This window comes from Oncorhynchus kisutch, unplaced genomic scaffold, assembly GCF_002021735.2.
Source record: "Oncorhynchus kisutch isolate 150728-3 unplaced genomic scaffold, Okis_V2 scaffold1115, whole genome shotgun sequence".
In the NCBI taxonomy this organism is placed as follows: domain Eukaryota; kingdom Metazoa; phylum Chordata; class Actinopteri; order Salmoniformes; family Salmonidae; genus Oncorhynchus; species Oncorhynchus kisutch.
Genome location: NW_022263060.1, coordinates 49,126 through 73,804, shown reverse-complemented (window position 1 = coordinate 73,804; position 24,679 = coordinate 49,126). Strand labels below are relative to the sequence as shown.

Here is a 24,679-nt window from a genome sequence, read left to right as displayed (position 1 = left end):
ATCTTCGTATTAGAGTGATAAGTCAGTGATAAAGGGATTTACAGTGATATTGTTTTTTCTCCAGGTCTTCAGGTGAAGGTGACTGGTGGACATCAGGATAAGACACTGACCTGTAGCACCACCTGTACTCTGACTGACAACCCCACCTACATCTGGTACAAGAACGGACACAAAGTAAAGGAGGACACTTCCAGCCTGTACTCAGACTCCTTTAGTGATGCAGACAGGTACTCCTGTGCTGTAAAAGGCCATGAGGATCTCCACTCTCCTGCAGTCTGTGAGTGTGGACTTTTACATACATTTTCATACAAATAAAATGTTGTTTCCGGTTGTGAGATGATTCTAATTGTATTTGCTGTTAATGTGCCGTCCACTTCTGCTTTAGTTCCGTATCTTCGTAGGGCTTCAAGATTGTACATCAAATTCAGAAGATATATTCATGTTTGTGGGTGAATTTACTTCTACCAGATGCCTTTTATGAAGACCTTTACTCAACATGTTGACACATTGAACACCCTTTATGAAGACCTTTACTCAATATGTTGACACATTGAACACCCTTTATGAAGACCTTTACTCAATATGTTGACACATTGAACACCCTTTATGAAGACCTTTACTCAACATGTTGACACATTGAACACCCTTTATGAAGACCTTTACTCAACATGTTGACACATTGAACACCCTTTATGAAGACCTTTACTCAACATGTTGACACATTGAACACCCTTTATGAAGACCTTTACTCAACATGTTGACACATTGAACACCCTTTATGAAGACCTTTACTCAACATGTTGACACATTGAACACCCTTTATGAAGACCTTTACTCAACATGTTGACACATTGAACACCCTTTATGAAGACCTTTACTCAACATGTTGACACATTGAACACCCTTTATGAAGACCTTTACTCAACATGTTGACACATTGAACACCCTTTATGAAGACCTTTACTCAACATGTTGACACATTGAACACCCTTTATGAAGACCTTTACTCAACATGTTGACACATTGAACACCCTTTATGAAGACCTTTACTCAACATGTTGACACATTGAACACCCTTTATGAAGACCTTTACTCAACATGTTGACACATTGAACACCCTTTATGAAGACCTTTACTCAACATGTTGACACATTGAACACCCTTTATGAAGACCTTTACTCAATATGTTGACACATTGAACACCCTTTATGAAGACCTTTACTCAATATGTTGACACATTGAACACCCTTTATGAAGACCTTTACTCAACATGTTGACACATTGAACACCCTTTATGAAGACCTTTACTCAACATGTTGACACATTGAACACCCTTTATGAAGACCTTTACTCAATATGTTGACACATTGAACACCCTTTATGAAGACCTTTACTCAATATGTTGACACATTGAACACCCTTTATGAAGACCTTTACTCAACATGTTGACACATTGAACACCCTTTATGAAGACCTTTACTCAACATGTTGACACATTGAACACCCTTTATGAAGACCTTTACTCAACATGTTGACACATTGAACACCCTTTATGAAGACCTTTACTCAACATGTTGACACATTGAACACCCTTTATGAAGACCTTTACTCAACATGTTGACACATTGAACACCCTTTATGAAGACCTTTACTCAACATGTTGACACATTGAACACCCTTTATGAAGACCTTTACTCAATATGTTGACACATTGAACACCCTTTATGAAGACCTTTACTCAACATGTTGACACATTGAACACCCTTTATGAAGACCTTTACTCAACATGTTGACACATTGAACACCCTTTATGAAGACCTTTACTCAACATGTTGACACATTGAACACCCTTTATGAAGACCTTTACTCAACATGTTGACACATTGAACACCCTTTATGAAGACCTTTACTCAACATGTTGACACATTGAACACCCTTTATGAAGACCTTTACTCAACATGTTGACACATTGAACACCCTTTATGAAGACCTTTACTCAACATGTTGACACATTGAACACCCTTTATGAAGACCTTTACTCAACATGTTGACACATTGAACACCCTTTATGAAGACCTTTACTCAACATGTTGACACATTGAACACCCTTTATGAAGACCTTTACTCAACATGTTGACACATTGAACACCCTTTATGAAGACCTTTACTCAACATGTTGACACATTGAACACCCTTTATGAAGACCTTTACTCAACATGTTGACACATTGAACACCCTTTATGAAGACCTTTACTCAACATGTTGACACATTGAACACCCTTTATGAAGACCTTTACTCAACATGTTGACACATTGAACACCCTTTATGAAGACCTTTACTCAACATGTTGACACATTGAACACCCTTTATGAAGACCTTTACTCAACATGTTGACACATTGAACACCCTTTATGAAGACCTTTACTCAACATGTTGACACATTGAACACCCTTTATGAAGACCTTTACTCAACATGTTGACACATTGAACACCCTTTATGAAGACCTTTACTCAACATGTTGACACATTGAACACCCTTTATGAAGACCTTTACTCAACATGTTGACACATTGAACACCCTTTATGAAGACCTTTACTCAACATGTTGACACATTGAACACCCTTTATGAAGACCTTTACTCAACATGTTGACACATTGAACACCCTTTATGAAGACCTTTACTCAACATGTTGACACATTGAACACCCTTTATGAAGACCTTTACTCAACATGTTGACACATTGAACACCCTTTATGAAGACCTTTACTCAACATGTTGACACATTGAACACCCTTTATGAAGACCTTTACTCAACATGTTGACACATTGAACACCCTTTATGAAGACCTTTACTCAACATGTTGACACATTGAACACCCTTTATGAAGACCTTTACTCAACATGTTGACACATTGAACACCCTTTATGAAGACCTTTACTCAACATGTTGACACATTGAACACCCTTTATGAAGACCTTTACTCAACATGTTGACACATTGAACACCCTTTATGAAGACCTTTACTCAACATGTTGACACATTGAACACCCTTTATGAAGACCTTTACTCAACATGTTGACACATTGAACACCCTTTATGAAGACCTTTACTCAACATGTTGACACATTGAACACCCTTTATGAAGACCTTTACTCAACATGTTGACACATTGAACACCCTTTATGAAGACCTTTACTCAACATGTTGACACATTGAACACCCTTTATGAAGACCTTTACTCAACATGTTGACACATTGAACACCCTTTATGAAGACCTTTACTCAACATGTTGACACATTGAACACCCTTTATGAAGACCTTTACTCAACATGTTGACACATTGAACACCCTTTATGAAGACCTTTACTCAACATGTTGACACATTGAACACCCTTTATGAAGACCTTTACTCAACATGTTGACACATTGAACACCCTTTATGAAGACCTTTACTCAACATGTTGACACATTGAACACCCTTTATGAAGACCTTTACTCAACATGTTGACACATTGAACACCCTTTATGAAGACCTTTACTCAACATGTTGACACATTGAACACCCTTTATGAAGACCTTTACTCAACATGTTGACACATTGAACACCCTTTATGAAGACCTTTACTCAACATGTTGACACATTGAACACCCTTTATGAAGACCTTTACTCAACATGTTGACACATTGAACACCCTTTATGAAGACCTTTACTCAACATGTTGACACATTGAACACCCTTTATGAAGACCTTTACTCAACATGTTGACACATTGAACACCCTTTATGAAGACCTTTACTCAACATGTTGACACATTGAACACCCTTTATGAAGACCTTTACTCAACATGTTGACACATTGAACACCCTTTATGAAGACCTTTACTCAACATGTTGACACATTGAACACCCTTTATGAAGACCTTTACTCAACATGTTGACACATTGAACACCCTTTATGAAGACCTTTACTCAACATGTTGACACATTGAACACCCTTTATGAAGACCTTTACTCAACATGTTGACACATTGAACACCCTTTATGAAGACCTTTACTCAACATGTTGACACATTGAACACCCTTTATGAAGACCTTTACTCAACATGTTGACACATTGAACACCCTTTATGAAGACCTTTACTCAACATGTTGACACATTGAACACCCTTTATGAAGACCTTTACTCAACATGTTGACACATTGAACACCCTTTATGAAGACCTTTACTCAACATGTTGACACATTGAACACCCTTTATGAAGACCTTTACTCAACATGTTGACACATTGAACACCCTTTATGAAGACCTTTACTCAACATGTTGACACATTGAACACCCTTTATGAAGACCTTTACTCAACATGTTGACACATTGAACACCCTTTATGAAGACCTTTACTCAACATGTTGACACATTGAACACCCTTTATGAAGACCTTTACTCAACATGTTGACACATTGAACACCCTTTATGAAGACCTTTACTCAACATGTTGACACATTGAACACCCTTTATGAAGACCTTTACTCAACATGTTGACACATTGAACACCCTTTATGAAGACCTTTACTCAACATGTTGACACATTGAACACCCTTTATGAAGACCTTTACTCAACATGTTGACACATTGAACACCCTTTATGAAGACCTTTACTCAACATGTTGACACATTGAACACCCTTTATGAAGACCTTTACTCAACATGTTGACACATTGAACACCCTTTATGAAGACCTTTACTCAACATGTTGACACATTGAACACCCTTTATGAAGACCTTTACTCAACATGTTGACACATTGAACACCCTTTCATTTTTATTTATTTTGAAAGTTTAAAAACTACAATGCTGAAAGAGTAGTCACTTCCTGGTTACTTTCACAGCATATCATTATGGTTTTCACTACTAATTGTTTTCATACTTTATTAACAACATGCGTGTATACTAGTAGGTATTGCAATGACATATTTATGTAAGGTGTTTTGTTGTCTTTTTGTATTTCAGGTCAGAACTGTTGGATTGTGACTTACACCCATCAGAGTATCTGTGCCTTGAAGGGGTCAACAGTGGACATATCCTGCTCTTACACATATCCCATTGATCATGAGATCAAAACAACTTTCTGGTTTACTAAATGGGAGTCTGATATGGATCCTGAAGATCTGAGCTCAGTGCCAGGATATGAGGGTCATATAGAGTACCTTGGGGATAAGAAGAGTGAGGGTACCCTGAGAATCACAGACCTGAGATTGAGTGACTCTGCTGGGTACAGATTCAGATTAATAACATCTGGAGATAAGTTTGCTGGCTCACCTGTCTCCCTGACTGTCACAGGTAATCTGTCACACATGTTACGGTGACCATATTACCACCACACAGCCAGTCATGAGTCATGAGGCCTGTCAAATTCCACGTGACCGTTTAGCCACGATAATTAGCCTTCTCCAAGCTCAGATGCTTCTGATGGTCGTTGGTAGCCTTTCTAACTGCCTGGTACTCAGCAATATTTTGTCCCTCTAATAACTCTGACATCAATGCAAATGTGATCGAAAATCTAACCAAACATGAGCTCATGTTGTGCAACATTTCTATAGGCTGTACAATTGCGTGAGAAAACTGAGTGATGGCCTCTATTGAAAAGAGGAGGATCCCATCAGCTTTCTATAGGCTAGGCCTACTATACTGTATTTATTTCTCAACTTTCCAAATTTATATAGTGTCAAAAGACACGCGCAGGTGTCTGTAATCATGACCGGGTGTGGCCTGATATCATTGGTCAACTCTCATATATTAAAATAGCATACAAAAAACATAAATGGATAGCGTACAGTCATAGATACCATTTGGCCACATAAACCCACAAACATTTACAATAGCAAAATCACAATAATCACAAGAATGGCTTCAGATCAAAGTCCACATTGAGACCGAAGGGAGCAAGGGTCTTTAAATTAAAGATCCAGGCAAGCCTCTCGTTTTAACAATAAATTGTTGAGGTCACCCCCTCTCCTAGGGAGGGTGACATGTTCGATGCCAATATAACGCAGAGACAAGTTTTTGCACCTAATGGTGCTACGATACTTATTATTCACATAATTTTTACCACAAGGACAAGTTATAAGATAAATAACTGCCTTAGTGGAGCACGTGATAACACCTTTGATTGGGATCTGTTTCCATATTTGGTGGTGTTTGAATGATCTACATTTATAAGTGCCATTGCATTGAGCACAGCCATTACACTTGTAGTTTCCATCCATTAGGGGCGCAAATCAAATCAAATTCAAATCATATCAAATTTTATTTGTCACATACACATGGTTAGCAGATGTTAATGCGAGTGTAGCGAAATGCTTGTGCTTCTAGTTCCGACAATGCAGTAATAATGAACAAGTAATCTAACTAACAATTCCAAAAAAACTACTGTCTTATACACAGTGTAAGGGGATAAGGAATATGTACATAAGGATATATGAATGAGTGATGGTACAAAGCAGCATAGGCAAGATACAGTAGATGATATCGAGTACAGTATAACATATGAGATGAGTATGTAAACAAAGTGGCATAGTTAAAGTGGCTAGTGATACATGTATTACATAAGGATGCAGTCGATGATATAGAGTACAGTATATACATATGCATATGAGATGAATAATGTAGGGTAAGTAACATTATATAAGGTAGCATTGTTTAAAGTGGCTAGTGATGTATTTACATAATTTCCCATCAATTCCCATTATTAAAGTGGCTGGAGTTGAGTCAGTGTCATTGACAGTGTGTTGGCAGCAGCCACTCAATGTTAGTGGTGGCTGTTTAACAGTCTGATGGCCTTGAGATAGAAGCTGTTTTTCAGTCTCTCGGTCCCAGCTTTGATGCACCTGTACTGACCTCGCCTTCTGGATGACAGCGGGGTGAACAGGCAGTGGCTCGGGTGGTTGATGTCCTTGATGATCTTTATGGCCTTCCTGTAGCATCGGGTGGTGTAGGTGTCCTGGAGGGCAGGTAGTTTGCCCCCGGTGATGCGTTGTGCAGACCTCACTACCCTCTGGATAGCCTTACGGTTGAGGGCGGTGCAGTTGCCATACCAGGCGGTGATACACCCCGCCAGGATGCTCTCGATTGTGCATCTGTAGAAGTTTGTGAGTGCTTTTGGTGACAAGCCGAATTTCTTCAGCCTCCTGAGGTTGAAGAGGCGCTGCTGCGCCTTCTTCACGATGCTGTCTGTGTGAGTGGACCAATTCAGTTTGTCTGTGATGTGTATGCCAAGGAACTTAAAACTTGCTACCCTCTCCACTACTGTTCCATCGATGTGGATAGGGGGGTGTTCCCTCTGCTGTTTCCTGAAGTCCACAATCATCTCCTTAGTTTTGTTGACGTTGAGTGTGAGGTTATTTTCCTGACACCACACTCCGAGGGCCCTCACCTCCTCCCTGTAGGCCGTCTCGTCGTTGTTGGTAATCAAGCCTACCACTGTTGTGTCGTCCGCAAACTTGATGATTGAGTTGGAGGCGTGCGTGGCCACGCAGTCGTGGGTAAACAGGGAGTACAGGAGAGGGCTCAGAACGCACCCTTGTGGGGCCCCAGTGTTGAGGATCAGAGGGGTGGAGATGTTGTTGCCTACCCTCACCACCTGGGGGCGGCCCGTCAGGAAATCCAGTACCCAGTTGCACAGGGCGGGGTCGAGACCCAGGGTCTCGAGCTTGATGACGAGCTTGGAGGGTACTATGGTGTTGAATGCCGAGCTGTAGTCGATGAACAGCATTCTCACATAGGTATTACTCTTGTCCAGATGGGTTAGGGCAGTGTGCAGTGTGGTTGAGATTGCATCGTCTGTGGACCTATTTGGGCGGTAAGCAAATTGGAGTGGGTCTAGGGTGTCAGGTAGGGTGGAGGTGATATGGTCCTTGACTAGTCTCTCAAAGCACTTCATGATGACGGATGTGAGTGCGGTAGTCGTTTAGCTCAGTTACCTTAGCTTTCTTGGGAACAGGAACAATGGTGGCCCTCTTGAAGCATGTGGGAACAGCAGACTGGTATAGGGATTGATTGAATATGTCCGTGAACACACCGGCCAGCTGGTCTGCGCATGCTCTGAGGGCGCGGCTGGGGATGCCGTCTGGGCCTGCAGCCTTGCGAGGGTTAACACGTTTAAATGTCTTACTCACCTCGGCTGCAGTGAAGGAGAGACCGCATGTTTTCGTTGCAGGCCGTGTCAGTGGCACAGTATTGTCCTCAAAGCGGGCAAAAAAGTTATTTAGTCTGCCTGGGAGCAAGACATCCTGGTCCGTGACTGGGCTGGATTTCTTCCTGTAGTCCGTGATTGACTGTAGACCCTGCCACATGCCTCTTGTGTCTGAGCCGTTGAATTGAGATTCTACTTTGTCTCTGTACTGGCGCTTAGCCTTGCGGAGGGAATAGCTGCACTGTTTGTATTCGGTCATGTTACCAGACACCTTGCCCTGATTAAAAGCAGTGGTTCGCGCTTTCAGTTTCACACGAATGCTGCCATCAATCCACGGTTTCTGGTTAGGGAATGTTTTAATCGTTGCTATGGGAACGACATCTTCAACGCACGTTCTAATGAACTCGCACACCGAATCAGCGTATTCGTCAATGTTGTTATCTGACGCAATACGAAACATCTCCCAGTCCACGTGATGGAAGCAGTCTTGGAGTGTGGAGTCAGCTTGGTCGGACCAGCGTTGGACAGACCTCAGCGTGGGAGCCTCTTGTTTTAGTTTCTGTCTGTAGGCAGGGATCAACAAAATGTAGTCGTGGTCAGCTTTTCCGAAAGGGGGGCGGGGCAGGGCCTTATATGCGTCGCGGAAGTTAGAGTAACAATGATCCAAGGTCTTTCCACCCCTGGTTGTGCAATCGATATGCTGATAAAATTTAGGGAGTCTTGTTTTCAGATTAGCCTTGTTAAAATCCCCAGCTACAATGAATGCAGCCTCCGGATAAATTGTTTCCAGTTTGCAGAGAGTTAAATAATGTTCGTTCAGAGCCATCGATGTGTCTGCTTGGGGGGGGATATATACGGCTGTGATTATAATCGAAGAGAATTCTCTTGGCAGATAATGCGGTCTACATTTGATTGTGAGGAATTCTAAATCAGGGGAACAGAAGGATTTGAGTTCCTGTATGTTTCTTTCATCACACCATGTCACGTTGGCCATAAGGCATACGCCCCCACCCCTCTTCTTACCAGAAAGATGTTTGTTTCTGTCGGCGCGATGCGTGGAGAAACCCGTTGGCTGCACCACTTCGGATAGCGTCTCTCCGGTGAGCCACGTTTCCGTGAAGCAAAGAACATTACAGTCTCTGATGTCCCTCTGGAATGCTACCCTTGCTCGGATTTCATCAACCTTGTTGTCAAGAGACTGGACATTGGCAAGAAGAATGCTAGGGAGTGGTGCACGGTGTGCCCGTCTCCGGAGTCTGACCAGAAGACCGCCTCGTTTCCCTCTCTTTCGGAGTCGTTTTTTTGGGTCGCTGCATAGGATCCGCTCCGTTGTACTGTTTGTAAGGCAGAACACAGGATCCGCGTCGCGAAAAACATATTCTTGGTCGTACTGATGGTGAGTTGACGCTGATCTTATATTCAGTAGTTCTTCTCGACTGTATGTAATGAAACCTAAGATGACCTGGGGTACTAATGTAAGAAATAACACGTAAAAAAACTAAAAACTGCATAGTTTCCTAGGAACGCAAAGCGAGGCAGGCCAACTCTGTCGGCGCCGGAATCAAATAGACGTGGTGCAGGGATATCTTGGGGTGGTAAATCAGAGTTTACCAATTGATCTCTGAGGTTTCTTCCCCGTGAGAATACGACCAAGGGAAGGTCCTAAAACACATTACTGATACTATCATTGGATCTTAGAATGTGCCAATGTTTGTGAACGATTCCCTTAATTTGTTCAGTGCACCTTGAAAAAGGTCATGTCTCGTTATGTTTTGAATTTTCTCAATGACTGTATTAATCGGACCATTTTTGTACCCCCTCTCCTTGAATGTTCTCTGCGTTTCAGCCATATTTCTGTCTATCTTCTTTTTTTTTACAAACTCTTTTGATTCAACAGAATTGGCTGAAGAGCAAACTGTTTTTCAAGGGAACAAACTTTTACGATCAGTAGGTTTTCTGTAAAGATCAGTGCATAGAACATTATCTTCAAACAAGATCAGAAGATCAATAAATAAGTGAAGTGAAGTGATGGCTATTTAACAGTCTGATGGCCTTGAGAGAGAAGCAGTTTTTCAGTCTCTTGGTCCTAGCTTTGACCAACCTGTACTGACTTCAGCTTCTGGATGATAGCGGGGTGAACAGGCTGTGGCTCGGGTGGTTGAAGATCCTTATGGCCTTCCTGTGACATCAGGTGCTGTTGTTGTCCTTGAGGGCAGGCAGTGTGCCCCCGGTGATGCATTTGGCAGACCGCACCACCCCATGGAGAGCCCTGCAGTTGCAGGCGGAGCAGTTGCTGTACCAGGCAGTGATACAGCCTGACAAGATGCTATTACTATAATTACCTTATTAAGGGCAGTCATACAGACACAGTAGTGGTATGTCACAGAAAAGTACCTAATTTAGTATTGCACATAAGAGGACATGATACACAGTTAATGCGGAAAGTGTTCAGACCCCTTGACTTTTTCCAAATGTTGTTACATTACAGCCTTATTCTATAATGGATTAAAGATCACATTTCCATAAGTATTCATAACCATTACTCAGTACTTTGTTAAAGTACCTTTGGCAGCAATTACAGCCTTGAGTCTTCCTGGGTATGGCGCTACAAGCTTAGCACACCTGCATTTGGGGAGTTTCTCCTATTCTTCTCTGCAGATCCACTCAAGCTCTGTCAGGTTGGATATGGAGAGTTGCTGCACAGCTATTTTCAGGTCTCTCCAGTGATGTTCGATCGGGTTCAAGTCCAGGCTCTGGGTGGGCCACTCAAGGACATTCAGAGACTTGTCCCGAAGCCACTTCTGCGTTGTCTTGGCTGTGTGCTTACAGTTGTTGTCCTGTTGGAAGGTGCCTTTTGGCAAACTCCAAGAGGGCTGTCATGTGCCTTTAACTAAAGAGTGGCTTCTGTCTGGCCACTCTACCATAAAAGCCTTATTGGTGGAGTGCTGCAGAGATGGTTGTCCTTCTGGAAGGATCTCCCATCTCCACAGAGGAACTCTGGAGCTCTGTCAGAGTGACCATCGGGTTCTTGGTCACCTCCCTGACCAAGGCCCTTCTCCCCCGATTGATCACTTTGGCCAGCTCTAGGAAGTGTCTTGGTGGATCCAAACTTCTTCCATTTAAGAATGATGGCAGCCATTGTGTTCTTGGGGACCTTCAATGTTGCAGAATTGTTTTGGTACCCTTCCCCAGATTTGTGCCTCGACACAATCCTGTCTCGGAGCTCGACGTGCAATTCCGTCGACCTCGTGTCTTGGTTTTTGCTCTGACATGCACTGTCATCTGTGGGACCTTATATAGACAGGTGTGTGCCTTTCCAAATCGTGTCAATTGAATTTACCACAGGTGTACCACAATCAAGTTGTAAAAACATATCAAGGATGATCAAAGGAAACAGGATGCACCTCAGCTCAATTTCGAGTCTCATTTCAAAGGGTCTGAATACTGATGTAAATAAAGGTATTTTTTTTATTTCATTCAATCATTCAATCTAAAAACCTGTTTTTGCTTTGTCATTATGGGGTATTGTGTGAAGATTGAGGGAAACAATTATTTCAATGCATTTTAGAATAAGGCTGTAACATAACAAATTGTGGAAAAAGTCAAGGGGTCTGAATACTTTTGAATGCACTGTATGGGAGGACAATATTAATTGTTTTATTTTTACTCTAGATGTTGTGTTGGAGATGGTTCCTACATCTGTGTCAGAGAGTGAGAGTGTCACACTGACATGTAGAACCAAATGTACGATGGACCCAATCGCAGCATTTATTTGGTATAAGAATGGACAACCTATACCAAACAGCAACACCTACTCTCTTGTCTATAGCCTATTCTCAGTCAGCAGTGAGGATACAGGCAGATACTCCTGTGCTGTAGAAGGCCATGAGGATCTCCCCTCTGGTGAAGAGACTCTCACGGTCAGATGTAAGTTTAAACCTTTAGTTTGGTATTATAACATTGTATTGACAGACATTAGCTCCACATGATACTTGAATTGATCAACCTCAATAAAAGGGTGAATCTAAGAGTCATTGTGTGGAGGAGTACAGTTGAAGTCGGAAGTTTACATACACTTAGGTTGGAGTCATTAAAACTTGCTTTTCAACCACTCCACAAATGTCTTGTTAAAACCTCTTTGGGCTGCAATCCCGTTAACGGGATGATATGACAACAGCCAGTGAAAGTGCAGGGCGCCAAATTCAAAACAACAGAAATCTCATAATTAAAATTCCTCAAACATACATGTATGTAATACCATTTTAAACAGTCATCTTGTTGTTAATCCCACCAGTGTCCGATTTCAAATATGCTTTTCAGCGAAAGCACCACAAACGATTATGTTAGGTCACCACCAAGACACCACCAAGCCACCACCAAGCCATTTTTCCAGCCAAAGAGAGGAGTCACAAAAAGCACAAATTGAGATAAAATTAATCACTAACCTTTGATGATCTTCATCAGATGACACTCATAGGACTTCATGTTACACAATACATGTATGTTTTGTTTGATAAAGTTCATATTTATATCCCCAAAAAAGTTTACATTGGCACGTTACGTTCACTAGTTCCAAAAACATCCAGTGATTTTGCATAGCCACATCGATTCAACAGAAATACATAAATGTAGATGATAATACAAGTTATATACATGGAATTATAGATATACCTGTTCTTAATGCAACTGCTGTGTCAGATCTTTAAAAAAACAAACAGAAAAAGCAAACCATGCAATAATCTGAGACGGCGCTCAGAAATATAATGCAATTAGCCGCCATTTTGGAGTCAACAGAAACCAGAAATCACATGATAAATATTCCCTTACCTTTGATGATCTTCATCAGAATGCACTCCCAGGAATCCCAGGTCCACAATAAATGCTTGATTTGTTCGATAATGTCCGTTATTTATGTCCAATCAGCCTCTTTTGTTCACGCGTTTGGTACACTTATCCAAACGCTGGTGCTGGTCCACCATTTCTTCGGACAAAAACTTCTAAAAGTTATATTACAGGTCGAAGAAACATTTCAAACTAAGTACAGAATCAATCATTATGATGTTTTTATCATAAATCGTCAATAAAGTTCCAATCGGAGAATTCCTTTGTGTCTTGAGGAGGAACGGAACACAGGAAGATATCATGTGCTATGCGCGTGACCAGGAAATGGCTCTCTGCCAGAAAGCTGACTCATTCCCCTCTTATTCAGTCCCACAACACAGTAGAAGCCTCATTCAAGTTTATATAGACAGCTGACATCTAGTGGAAGCCCTAGGAAGTGAATCTTCATTCATATCCCAATGTGATTTCATTAGGGAATGGGTTGAAAATATACCAACCTCAGATTTCTCACTTCCTGTTTGGATTTCTTCTCATGTTTTTGCCTGCCATATGAGTTCTGTTATACTCACAGACATCATTCAAACAGTTTTAGAAATGTCAGATAATAATTTGCATATATTAGCAACTGAGACTGAGGAGCAGGCCGTTTACTCTGGGCACCTTTCATCCAAGCTACTCTCTTGGCAGGCATATGAAGTTTTAACAAACTACAGTGGCTTGTAAAATGGCATTTTTCCTATTTTGTTGCCTTACAACCTGGAATTAATATATATACATATATTTATTTATTTTTTACCCCTTTTTCTCCCCAATTTCGTGGTATCCAATTGTTTTTAGTAGCTACTATCTTGTCTCATCGCTACAACTCCCGTACGGGCTTGGTAGAGACAAAGGTTGAAAGTCATGCGTCCTCCGACACACAACCCAACCAAGCCGCACTGCTTCTTAACACAGCGCCATCCAACCCGGAAGCCAGCCGCACCAATGTGTCAGAGGAAACACCATGCACCTGGCAACGTTGGTTAGTGCGCACTGCGCCCGGCCTGCCACAGGATTCGCTGGTGCGTGATGAGACACCGGCCAAACCCTCCTAACCCGTGCGTCGCCCCACGGACCTCCCGGTCGCGGCCGGTTACAACAGAGCCTGGGCGCAAACACAGAGTCTCTGGTGGCACAGCTGGCACTGCAGTACAGTGCCCTTAACCACTGCGCCACCCGGGAGGCTATTAAAATATATTTTGGGGGGGGTTTGTAAATTTTGATTTACACAACATGCCTACCACTTTGAAGATGCAACATATTTTTATTGTGAAACAAACAAGAAATAATTTTTAAAAACTGAAAACTTGAGCATGCATAACTATTCACACAATGCCTTTTGGTGAACACCAAACTTGTTTGCTTATTTTTTTCTTTAAGCAATGGCTTTTTTCAGTCCACTCTTCCCAAAAACCCAGTTCTGTGGAGTGTACAGCTTAAAGTGGTCCTATGGACAGATACTCCAATCACCGCTTTGGAGCTTTGCAGCTCCTTCTAGGTTATCTTTGGTCTCTTTGTTGCCTCACTGATTAATGCCCTCCTTGCCTGGTCTGTGAGTTTTGGTGGGCAACCCTCTCTTGGCAGGTTTGTTGTGGTGCCATGTTCCTTCCATTTGTTAATAATAGATTTAATGGTGCTTCATGGGATGTTCAAAGTTTATGATTTTTTTTACAACCCAACCCTGATCTGTACTTCTCCACAACTTTGTCCCTGACCTGTTTGGAGAGCTCCTTGGTCGTCATAGTGCCGCTTGCTTGGTGGTACCCCTTGCTTAGTGGTGTTGCAGACTCTGGGGCCTTCCAGAGCAGGTGTATATATACTGAGATCATGTGACAAATCATCTGACACTTAGATTTAACTAATTATGTGACTTCTGAAGGTAATTGGTTGCACCAGATATTATTTAGGGGCTTCATAGCAAAGGTGGTGTATACATTTGCACGCACCACTTTTCCGTTTGCATTTTTAAAAAATATTTTTAAACAAGTAATTTTTTTCATTTCACTTCACCAATTTTGACTATTTTTGACGAAAAACTATTTAAATTACAGGTTGTAATACAACAAATTAGGAAAACGCCAAGGGGGGTGAATACATTTGCAAGGCACTGTATAGTTTTGGCAAGTCAATTAGGACATCTACTTTGTGCATGACACAAGTACGTTTTCAAACAATTGTTTATAGACCGATTATTTCACTTATAATTCACTGTATCACAATTCCAGTGGGTCAAAAGATTACATACACTAAGTTGACTGTGTCTTTAAACAGCTTGGAAAATTACACAATTTCAGATGTCATGGCTTTAGAAGCTTCCGATAGGCTAATTAACATCATTTGAGTCAATTGGAGGTGTACCTGTGGATGTATTTCAAGGCCTACCTTCAAACTCAGTGCCTCTTTGCTTGACATCATGGGAAAATCAAAAGAAATCAGCCAAGACCTCAGAAAAAGATTGTAGACCTCCACAAGTTTGGTTAATCCTTGGGAGCAATTTCCAAACACCTGAAGGTACCACGTTCATCTGTACAAACAATAGTATTCAAGTATAAACACAATGGGACCACGCAGCCTTCATACCGCTCAGGAAGCAGATGCGTTCTGTCTCCTAGAGATTAACGTACTTTGGTGTGAAAAGTGCAAATCAATCCCAGAACAACAGCAAAGTTAAAATGTGATGTGAAGATGCTGGAGGAAACGGGTACAACAGTATCTATATCCACAGTAAAACGAGTCCTATATCAACATAACCTGAAAGGCCACTCAATAAGGAAGAAGCCACTGCTCCTTAAACCGCCATAAAAAAAAAGCCAGACTACAGGCTCAATACTAATTGATGTAAACTTCTGACTCACTGGGAATGTGATGAAAGAAATAAAAGCTGAAATAAATCACTCTCTCTACAATTATTCTGATATTTCACATTCTTAAAATAGTAGTTATCCTAACTGACCTACGACAGGGAATTGTTACTAGGATTAAATGTCAGGAATTGTGAAAACTGAGTTTAAATGTAGTTGGCTAAGGTGTATGTAAAGTTCCGACTTCAACTGTACATTTGTGGAAAGTTAATATAATATTTAACTGACCTAATTTGTACTTTTACTATATCCAATGTATTTTACACCAGATGGACCAAGGAACACCTCAGTATCCGTCAGTCCCTCTGGTGAAATAGTGGAGGGCAGTTCAGTGACTCTGACCTGCAGCAGTGATGCCAACCCACCTGTGGACAAATACACCTGGTACAAGAAGAACGTAGCCTCACCAAAAGCATCAGGACAGAGTTACAGCATCACTAACATCAGCTCTGAGGACAGAGGAGAATACTACTGTGAAGCTAGAAACATTAAAGGGACAGAGACTTCCATCCCTGTCCATATTAATGTTATGTGTAAGTATGTCATGTTTTGTCTATTTCTGGTGCTCTGTGAGATGACTGATTTAACAGATATATGTTCTAACCTCTTGACACCTAAACCCATGTCCCTGCAGCAGTGTTTCCCTGGGTTCCTGTGATGGGGGTGGGGGCTGTCCTGACTGCTGGAGCTCTGCTCCTCACCATCTACTGCTATATGAAGAGGTGAGTCTTTCATTGAGAGATACTGCATTAGTAACACATCAACCTCCACTAGAGGTCAGTAAGAGCATAACTCACTCTGTTCCTCTTTACAGGAGATCCACAGGAGGAAATGATGCAACAACAGACACACAGGTGATTATATCAGTTACACCTCCACCTTCACGCCTGGTGACATTAATCTACTGTATCACAACAGTCTCTTTCACACTATTTTCACTTTTACTATGTTCTCTCTCTCCATTTCCCGCTCTCTCCAGAGTGTCCACCATGACCCTAACAGTGACACGTACACAGGTCTGAACGTGAGGACCAGTTCAACTGACTACGACACTCTGGCAGTAAGTCTCTTATTATGTGTTTGTGTTTAGAGAAAATGATAGAGGTGTCTCAAAGTGCTCATGCATTTCCCCTCCCTCCCTCCCTCCCTCCCTCCCTCCCTCCCTCCCTCCCTCCCTCCCTCCCTCCCTCCCTCCCTCCCTCCCTCCCTCCCTCCCTCCCTCCCTCCCTCCCTCCCTCCCTCACACCCTCCCTCTCTCACTCTACAGAGTGTCCATCCTGACCCTAACAGTGACATGTGCACATCTCTGAAGAAGAATACCAGGTCACCAGAGTGACATCCAGGCAGTAGGTGTGTGTGTGTGTGTTTGTTCCTAAACATTTTATGAAGTGGTGTATAAAGTGCTCCTTCAGTGTGTCTTTGTTCAGAAGGTGAGAGACTCACCCAGTGACACATCCCCCTCAAATAGATACTAAGCCACCATAGAACCTGGACTGAAGAGAACCACCACAGAACCTGGATTGAAGACAACCACCACAGAACCTGGATTGAAGACAACCACCACAGAACCTTGCATTAAAATAATCTATGCCGAATCTGGACCTAGGATTTCCAGACAATGAACTTTAACTTCTCCACAAACATTTAAGTTTAATGTTTTTTCCTTGTAACGTTAATTATATATATTGAAGATAAATAGGATGGATTATACTTCTACTCTTTTACAATGGGACATTTCCCCATTGTAAAATATGTATAATATTGAAAACAGCTTTTAATATGTTTTGCTTTCGCACCTTGTTGCTCCTCATGTGTTAATTGACTTACTTTGTATTGCTGTCAGACATTATTGTGCCATGGCATTTATGAATATTAATATCACAATCACACTTGATTTATGGTGACATTTTTTATGATTATTTCCAATACAGTGTGATTCAGTGTAAATTATGCATTTTGTTGTGAATTAGCTCAAAGTTTAAGACAATAAAATGTTTTAAACTTTAAAGCAATAAAAGTTGCTTTAAATATTACAGCCTAGTCTGTCTTTATCATCTGTTAACTTGAAAATCTTAAAAAGATTTATTTATACAAGTATCCCACAATACAGTAGAGTAGAGCACCCCGCCCTCCATTTGGCAAATCTGACCATAATTATATCTTCCTGATTCCTGCTGACAAGAAAAAACTAAAGCAGGAAGTACCCAGGACTCGCTCAATACGGAAGTGGTCAGATGACGTGGATGCTACGCTACAGGACCTTTTTTTCTAGCACAGACTGGAATATGTTCCGGGATTCATCAAATGGCATTGAGGAGTAAACCACCTCAGTTATTGTCTTCATCAATCAGTGCATCGACGACGTTGTCCCCACAGTGACCGTACCTACATATCCCAACCAGAAGCCATGGATTACAGGCAACATCTGCATTGTGCTAAAGGCTAGAGTGCACAATTATGAACTTGAAAATGTATGAATAAACCAATTAGGCACATTTGGGCAGTCTTGATACAACATCTTGAACAGATGTGCAATGGTTCATTGGATCAGTCTACAGTCTACTTTGCACATACACTGCGGCCATCTTGTGGCCAAAGTCTAAATTGCGCTTGGGCTGGAATAATACATCATGGCTTTTCTCTTGCATTTCAATAATGATTGTACAAAGAAAATACCCCAAAAAATGTATTTGTTTGTATTATCTTTTACCAAATCTAATGTGTTATATTCGCCTACATTCATTTCACATTTCCACAAACTTCAAATTGTTTCCTTTCAAATGGTATCAAGAATATGCATATCCTTGCTTCAGGTCCTGAGCTACAGGCAGTTAAATGTGGGTATGTCATTTTAGGCGAAAATGGGAAAAAAGGGTTCGGTCCTTAAGACGTGGAGGGTGTAGTACAGGCTTTTATGCACAACGCAACTCAGCATGCCTGGATACAGATTAATCATGTATTGTGTGGTTATGGTACAACAAAACCCAGAGGACTTTGCTTTTAAGGCTATGACACTCACAGCCATGATAAAAATGTCATCATAACACATGGGCTCTCATGCAATATTGCTTAAATATACCATGGCTGTTAGCCAATCAGCTTTCAGGGCTGAAACCTTCCAGTTATTACTACAAAATATACTACAGAATAATGACATGTTTGTCAGTACCGTTGACAGAGTACACAGTTGTTTCCTAATCCTTGCTTTGCCTGATGGCAATTGAAGTTGAACAAGGACATCAGGCCTTTGGTTAACCGTGCATCAGGCCATTGCTAACCTTGCAATCTATGTCAAGAGACTTTGTTTGAAACACCGGAAGTTATGCAGTAAACACTGTCTCAGTGTCACGCCCTGACCTTAGAGAGATGTTTTATTTCTCTATTTGGTTAGGTCAGGGTGTGATTTGCGGTGGGCATTCTATGTTGTCTATTTCTTTGTTTTTGGCCCAGTATGGTTCCTAATCAGAGGCAGCTGTCTATCGTTGTCTCTGATTGGGAATCATACTTAGGCAGCCCTTTTCCCACTTTCTGTTGTGGTATCTTCTTTTTGCACAGCTGCTGTTAGCCCCGCAGAACTTTACGTTCGTTTATATTTTGTTGTTTTTTGGAGTCAATTAATATTAAAGTATAATGTACACTGCACCTTGGTCTCCTTCTAACAACGGACGTAACAGGTTGTTATATCAGGGTCCGTATTCACAAAGTGTCTCAGAGTAGGAGCGCTGATCTTGGTTCAGGGCTCCTGGTCCAAATAATTAAGAAATAAAACGGTGTGTGTGTTGCACGCAGTGGATTTAGCTGAGGGCCCTTCAGGACTGATGGGGAGGAGGGTTGATATGTGTAGGATGTGTGTTTCAACTTTCTACATCCATAACAACCAGCTCTCTAGACTTTGATACAGACTCCATGGGCCTTATGGGCCTTCAATACAGATTGTGTGTGTGTGTGTCACTTACTGTTTAGCCTCACAGCTTGGGGATAGGAGTTATCATTGAACCTGGTGGTCCGTAGAGGATTGAACATTTATCCTCCCATATTTGGGGTTCTGAGAATGAAACAGCTTCAGAATAATCAATGTAGAAATATGTGTTTACAGTAATACAGACCTGTTGTTGTTGTTAATGATGATGATGACCTTATTGTATCTATTCAGAAATCATTTTTGCATCATACAGCATATCTTAAATAGCGAGACGGACATGCAACACATCACATACATACATTTGTATATGCTTTGAGTGTGACATCCACTTCTGCTTTAGTTCCGTATCTATTCCCAAGCTGTGTTGAATGGGCTTCAAGAATATACAATCAAATTCATGAAAATGTGGTCATTTATAAAAATTGTGGTAAACTGTGGGGTGTTGGGTTGAGCGTGCAGAGATTAACACAGGGAGGTTTTAGTCAGCAGACACAACTTTACTAGGCCATAAAATAAACATAACATACTGTGGGGTGTTGGGTTGAGCGTGCAGAGATTAACACAGGGAGGTTTATGTCAGCAGACACAACTTTACTAGGCCATAAAATAAACATAACAAAGAAAATCACATAGATTTGGCTCGGTCCTTCTTCTCAGCTTTGGCTCTGTGTCGGTCTCTCCCGGGTCTCTCCAGCGGTGTGCCACATTTGCTCCTTTTATGTTGCCTCCACGGCTGGTTGGCACTTTCCCTAATTACCTCCACATGGAGCCATCCGTGTCGGGGTGCATTCATGTCACTGGGAGAATTCACTTTTTGAAGACCTTTGCGCTATGTTTTTGCACATAGAACACCCTTTCAATTTTCATAAAATGAAAACTACAAATGTTGAAAAACTACAAACCTGAAGGGGTGGTCACTTCCTCGTTACTTTTACTGAATATAATTACGGTTTTAGAAACGGTTAGGAAGTAATTATTATTTTCCTACTTTATTAAAAATATAAGTGTATACTGGTAAGCATTGTAATTAAAGATTTATGAAAGGTGTTCTGTTACCTTCTTGTATTTCAGGTAAGAAGTGTTGGAGGGTGACTTACACCCATCAGAGTATCTGTACCTTGAAGGGGTCAACAGTGGACATATCCTGCTCTTACACATATCCCAGTTATCATGAGATCAAACATGCTTTCTGGTTTACTAAATGGTCTGGTGTGGAGCCTGAAGATCTGAGCTCAGTGCCAGGGTATGAGGGTCATATAGAGTACCTTGGGGATAAGGAGAGTGACTGTACCCTGAGAATCACAGACCTGAGATTGAGAGACTCTGCTGGGTACAGATTCAGATTGATAACATCAGGAGATACGTTTGCTGGCTCACCTGTCTCCCTGACTGTCACAGGTAATATGTCACTCATCTCACATCTATTACTGTAATGAACTTATTAAGGGCAGTCATACAGAAACTGTGGTGGTATGTGACAGAAAAAAAACAAATCTAGTATTTCATATAAGAGGACATATATAGGAGGAGAATAATGATGTGGTTCCTTTTACTCTAGATGTTGTGTTGGAGATGGATCCTATATCTGTGTCAGAGGGGGAGAGAGTCACACTGAGATGTAGAACCAAATGTACACTGGACCCCATCCCAGTCTACAGTTGGTATAAGAATGGACAGTCTATACCAAACAGCAACACCTCCTCTCCTGTCTATATCCTTTTCTCAGTCAGCAGTGAGGATACAGGCAGATACTCCTGTTCTGTAGAAGGACATGAGGATCTCCCCTCTGCTGAAGAGACTCTCACTGTCAGATGTGAGTAGATGGGGTTTAAATATTTAGTTTGGTATATTAACATTGTAGTGACAGATATTAGCTTCACATGATACTTGAATAGAGAATCTTCAATAAGAGGGTGAATCTAAAAGTCATTGTGTGGAAAAGTACATTTGTGGAAAGTTAATAGAATATTTGCAACTAACCTAATTTGTACTCCTTCTAAATCCACTGTCTTTTACATCAGATGGACCAAGGAACACCTCAGTGTCAGTTAGTCCCTCTGGTGAAATAGTGGAGGGCAGTTCAGTGACTCTGACCTGCAGCAGTGATGCCAACCCACCTGTGGACAAATACACCTGGTACAAGAAGAACGTAACCTCACCAAAAGCATCAGGACAGAGTTACAGCATTACTTCTATCAGCTCTGAGGACAGAGGAGAATACTACTGTGAAGCTAGCAACATTAAAGGGACATTAAAAGGGACATTAAAGGGACTTCCATCCCTGTCCATATTAATGTCATGTGTAAGTATGTCATGTTCTGTCTATTTCTGGTGCTCTGTGATATGACTGTTTTAACAGATAAGCACTATAAACACATGTACACACGGATTTTGTGCTGTAGATATGTGGTGTTAGAGTAGGTGCCTAAGTTCATATAAGTCATGTGTTGTGCAATCTGTAGTGAATGCATTGTAATGTTTTAAAAATGGAATAATTGCCTTAATTTTACTGCCTACATTTTGCTAATGAGGATCCATAATAAATACAACTACAAACAGATATATGTTCTAACCTACTGACACCTAAACCCATGATCCTGCAGCAGTGTTTCCCTGGGTTCCTGTAATGGGGGTGGGGGCTGTCCTGACTGCTGGAGCTCTGCTCCTCACCATCTACTGCACTCTGAAGAGGTGAGGATTTTCATACCAGGGATAAATATGAAATGTTTATAAACCTCCAGTAGAGGTCAGTAGAGATTTTATCTCACTATGTTCCACTTTACAGGAGATCCACAGGAGGAAGTGACGCCACAGCAGACACACAGGTGATTATATCAGTAAACCTCCACCTCCACACCTGGTGACATTAATTTACTGTATCACAACAGTCTCTTTCACACTATTTTCACTGTTACCATGTTCTCTCTCCCTCTCTCTATTTCCCGCTCTCTCCAGAGTGTCCATCATGACCCTAACAGTGACACGTACACAGGTCTGAACATGAGGACCATGTCACCTGACTACGACACTCTGGCAGTACGTCTCTTATTATGTGTTTGTGTTTTATACAGTATTTGAATTTGTTCAGAGAAAATGAAAGAGAGAGTGGTGTCACAAAGTGCTCATGCATTTCTCTCTCTCTACTCCCTCCCTCCTTCCCTCCTTCCCTCCCTCCCTCTCATGCTCTCTCTTTGCCTCCCTCCCTCCCTCTCACACTCTCTCTTTGACTCTCTCTCACTCTCTCGTTCTCTCCACAGAGTGTCCATCCTGACCCTAACAGTGACATGTGCACATCTATGAAGAAGAAGACCAGATCACCAGAGTGACACCCTGGGAGTGTGTGTGTGTGTGTGTGTGTGTGTGTGTGTGTGTGTGTGTGTGTGTGTGTGTGTGTGTGTGTGTGCGTGTGCGTGTGCGTGTGCGTGCGTGTGCGTGTGTGTAAGTGTCCATAAACACTTCATGAAGTGCGGTGTAAAGTGTTCATTCAGTGTGTCTTCTTTCAGATTAAGGGACTCCCCTGTGACACAGACCCTCAGATAGATGCTGAGCCCTCCGATTATCAGAACTGAAGCAAACCACCACAGAACCTGGACAGTGACACAGACCCTCAGATAGATGCTGAGCCCTCCGATTATCAGAACTGAAGCAAACCACCACAGAACCTGGACAGTGACACAGACCCTCAGATAGATGTTGAGCCCTCCGATTATCAGAACTGAAGAGAACCACCACAGAACCTGGACTGAAGTCAACCAACACAGAACCTGGACTGTAGAGAACCATAACAGAACCTGGTCCGAAGAGAAGAGAACCCCCAATGTTTTTTCCTTGTAATGTTAATTAAATATATTGAAGATAAATAGGCTGGATTATACTTTTACTCTTTTATAATGGGACATTTCCCCCCAAAATGTCCAAAGTTATTCTCATGTAGTAATGAAAACAACAATGAAGGCGATGCGGGCACCAGCTGGAAAATGTGAAAAAGTTTGTGCAGGTCCTGTTCTGACTGGAGATGCGCAAATGTCTGCATACTTGATCTGCGGAAACAATTGGGAGGTGCTTGGGAAAGTTCGTCAGGCTCAGTAATTCCCCAAAAACTGAATTGTCAGCAAAAGTGAAATGGCCTACTTTTATGTGAAATAATGAGGACCCCAACTCAAACTGTTGTTAGAAAATAAAACTTGTTAGAAAATCATATGAATTTGACAAGTTGAAACAGCCTATACATAAAAGCAGGCAGCGTGCCTTAGTTTGAGGGCAGCGCGGATTAAGACATTAACCTTTTCACATGAGTTCCAATATCTCTAACGGTTGCCCCAGCATAAGTTTTTTATGCACGTGATGTCAGAATGCCCTCACTGTTCCAAAATGTCATTGTTACGCAACAGGACAGTTGAGCTAACGTAGGCTAATGCGATTAGCATGAGGTTGTAAATAACAAGAACATTTCCCAGGACATAGACATATCTGATATTGGCAGAAAGCTTACATTCTTGTTAATTTAACTTCACTGTACAATTTACAGTAGCTATTACAGAGAAATAATACCATGCTATTGTTTGAGGAGAGTGGACCATTTTGAACATGAATGTTATTAATAAACAAATTAGGCACATTTGGACAGTCTTGATACAACATTTGAACAGAAATGCAATGGTTCATTGGATCACTCTAAAACTTTGCACATACAATGCTGCCATCGAGGGGCTAAAAATCTAACCTGGGCTGGAATAATACATTATGGCCTTTCTCTTGCATATCAAAGATGAAGGTCCCAAAAAATTAAAAAGAACGGTTGATTTTTCCTTTGTATTATCT

At 41.4% G+C, this 24,679-nt stretch overlaps 1 protein-coding gene across 3 annotated transcripts in view; it reads left to right on the top strand.

Moving 5' to 3' along the window:
- Nucleotides 1-23,720, top strand: part of LOC116364637 (B-cell receptor CD22-like) — a 34,569-nt gene extending 10,849 nt beyond the window's left edge. The window contains exons 3-11 of one of the 3 annotated variants that reach the window (XM_031817667.1): nucleotides 65-277; nucleotides 5,014-5,343; nucleotides 11,867-12,121; nucleotides 16,206-16,469; nucleotides 16,571-16,658; nucleotides 16,751-16,790; nucleotides 16,916-16,996; nucleotides 23,116-23,196; nucleotides 23,362-23,720. In XM_031817667.1, the coding sequence (XP_031673527.1) occupies nucleotides 65-277; nucleotides 5,014-5,343; nucleotides 11,867-12,121; nucleotides 16,206-16,469; nucleotides 16,571-16,658; nucleotides 16,751-16,790; nucleotides 16,916-16,996; nucleotides 23,116-23,184 (1,340 nt within the window). In that variant the 3' untranslated portion in view covers nucleotides 23,185-23,196; nucleotides 23,362-23,720. Of the gene's footprint in view, nucleotides 1-64; nucleotides 278-5,013; nucleotides 5,344-11,866; nucleotides 12,122-16,205; nucleotides 16,470-16,570; nucleotides 16,659-16,750; nucleotides 16,791-16,915; nucleotides 16,997-17,203; nucleotides 17,287-17,404; nucleotides 17,970-23,115; nucleotides 23,197-23,361 lie in introns of those variants that run through there. The other 2 variants (XM_031817666.1, XM_031817668.1) reach the window with 2 other exon arrangements.
- The last annotated feature ends 959 nt before the right edge of the window (nucleotides 23,721-24,679 follow it).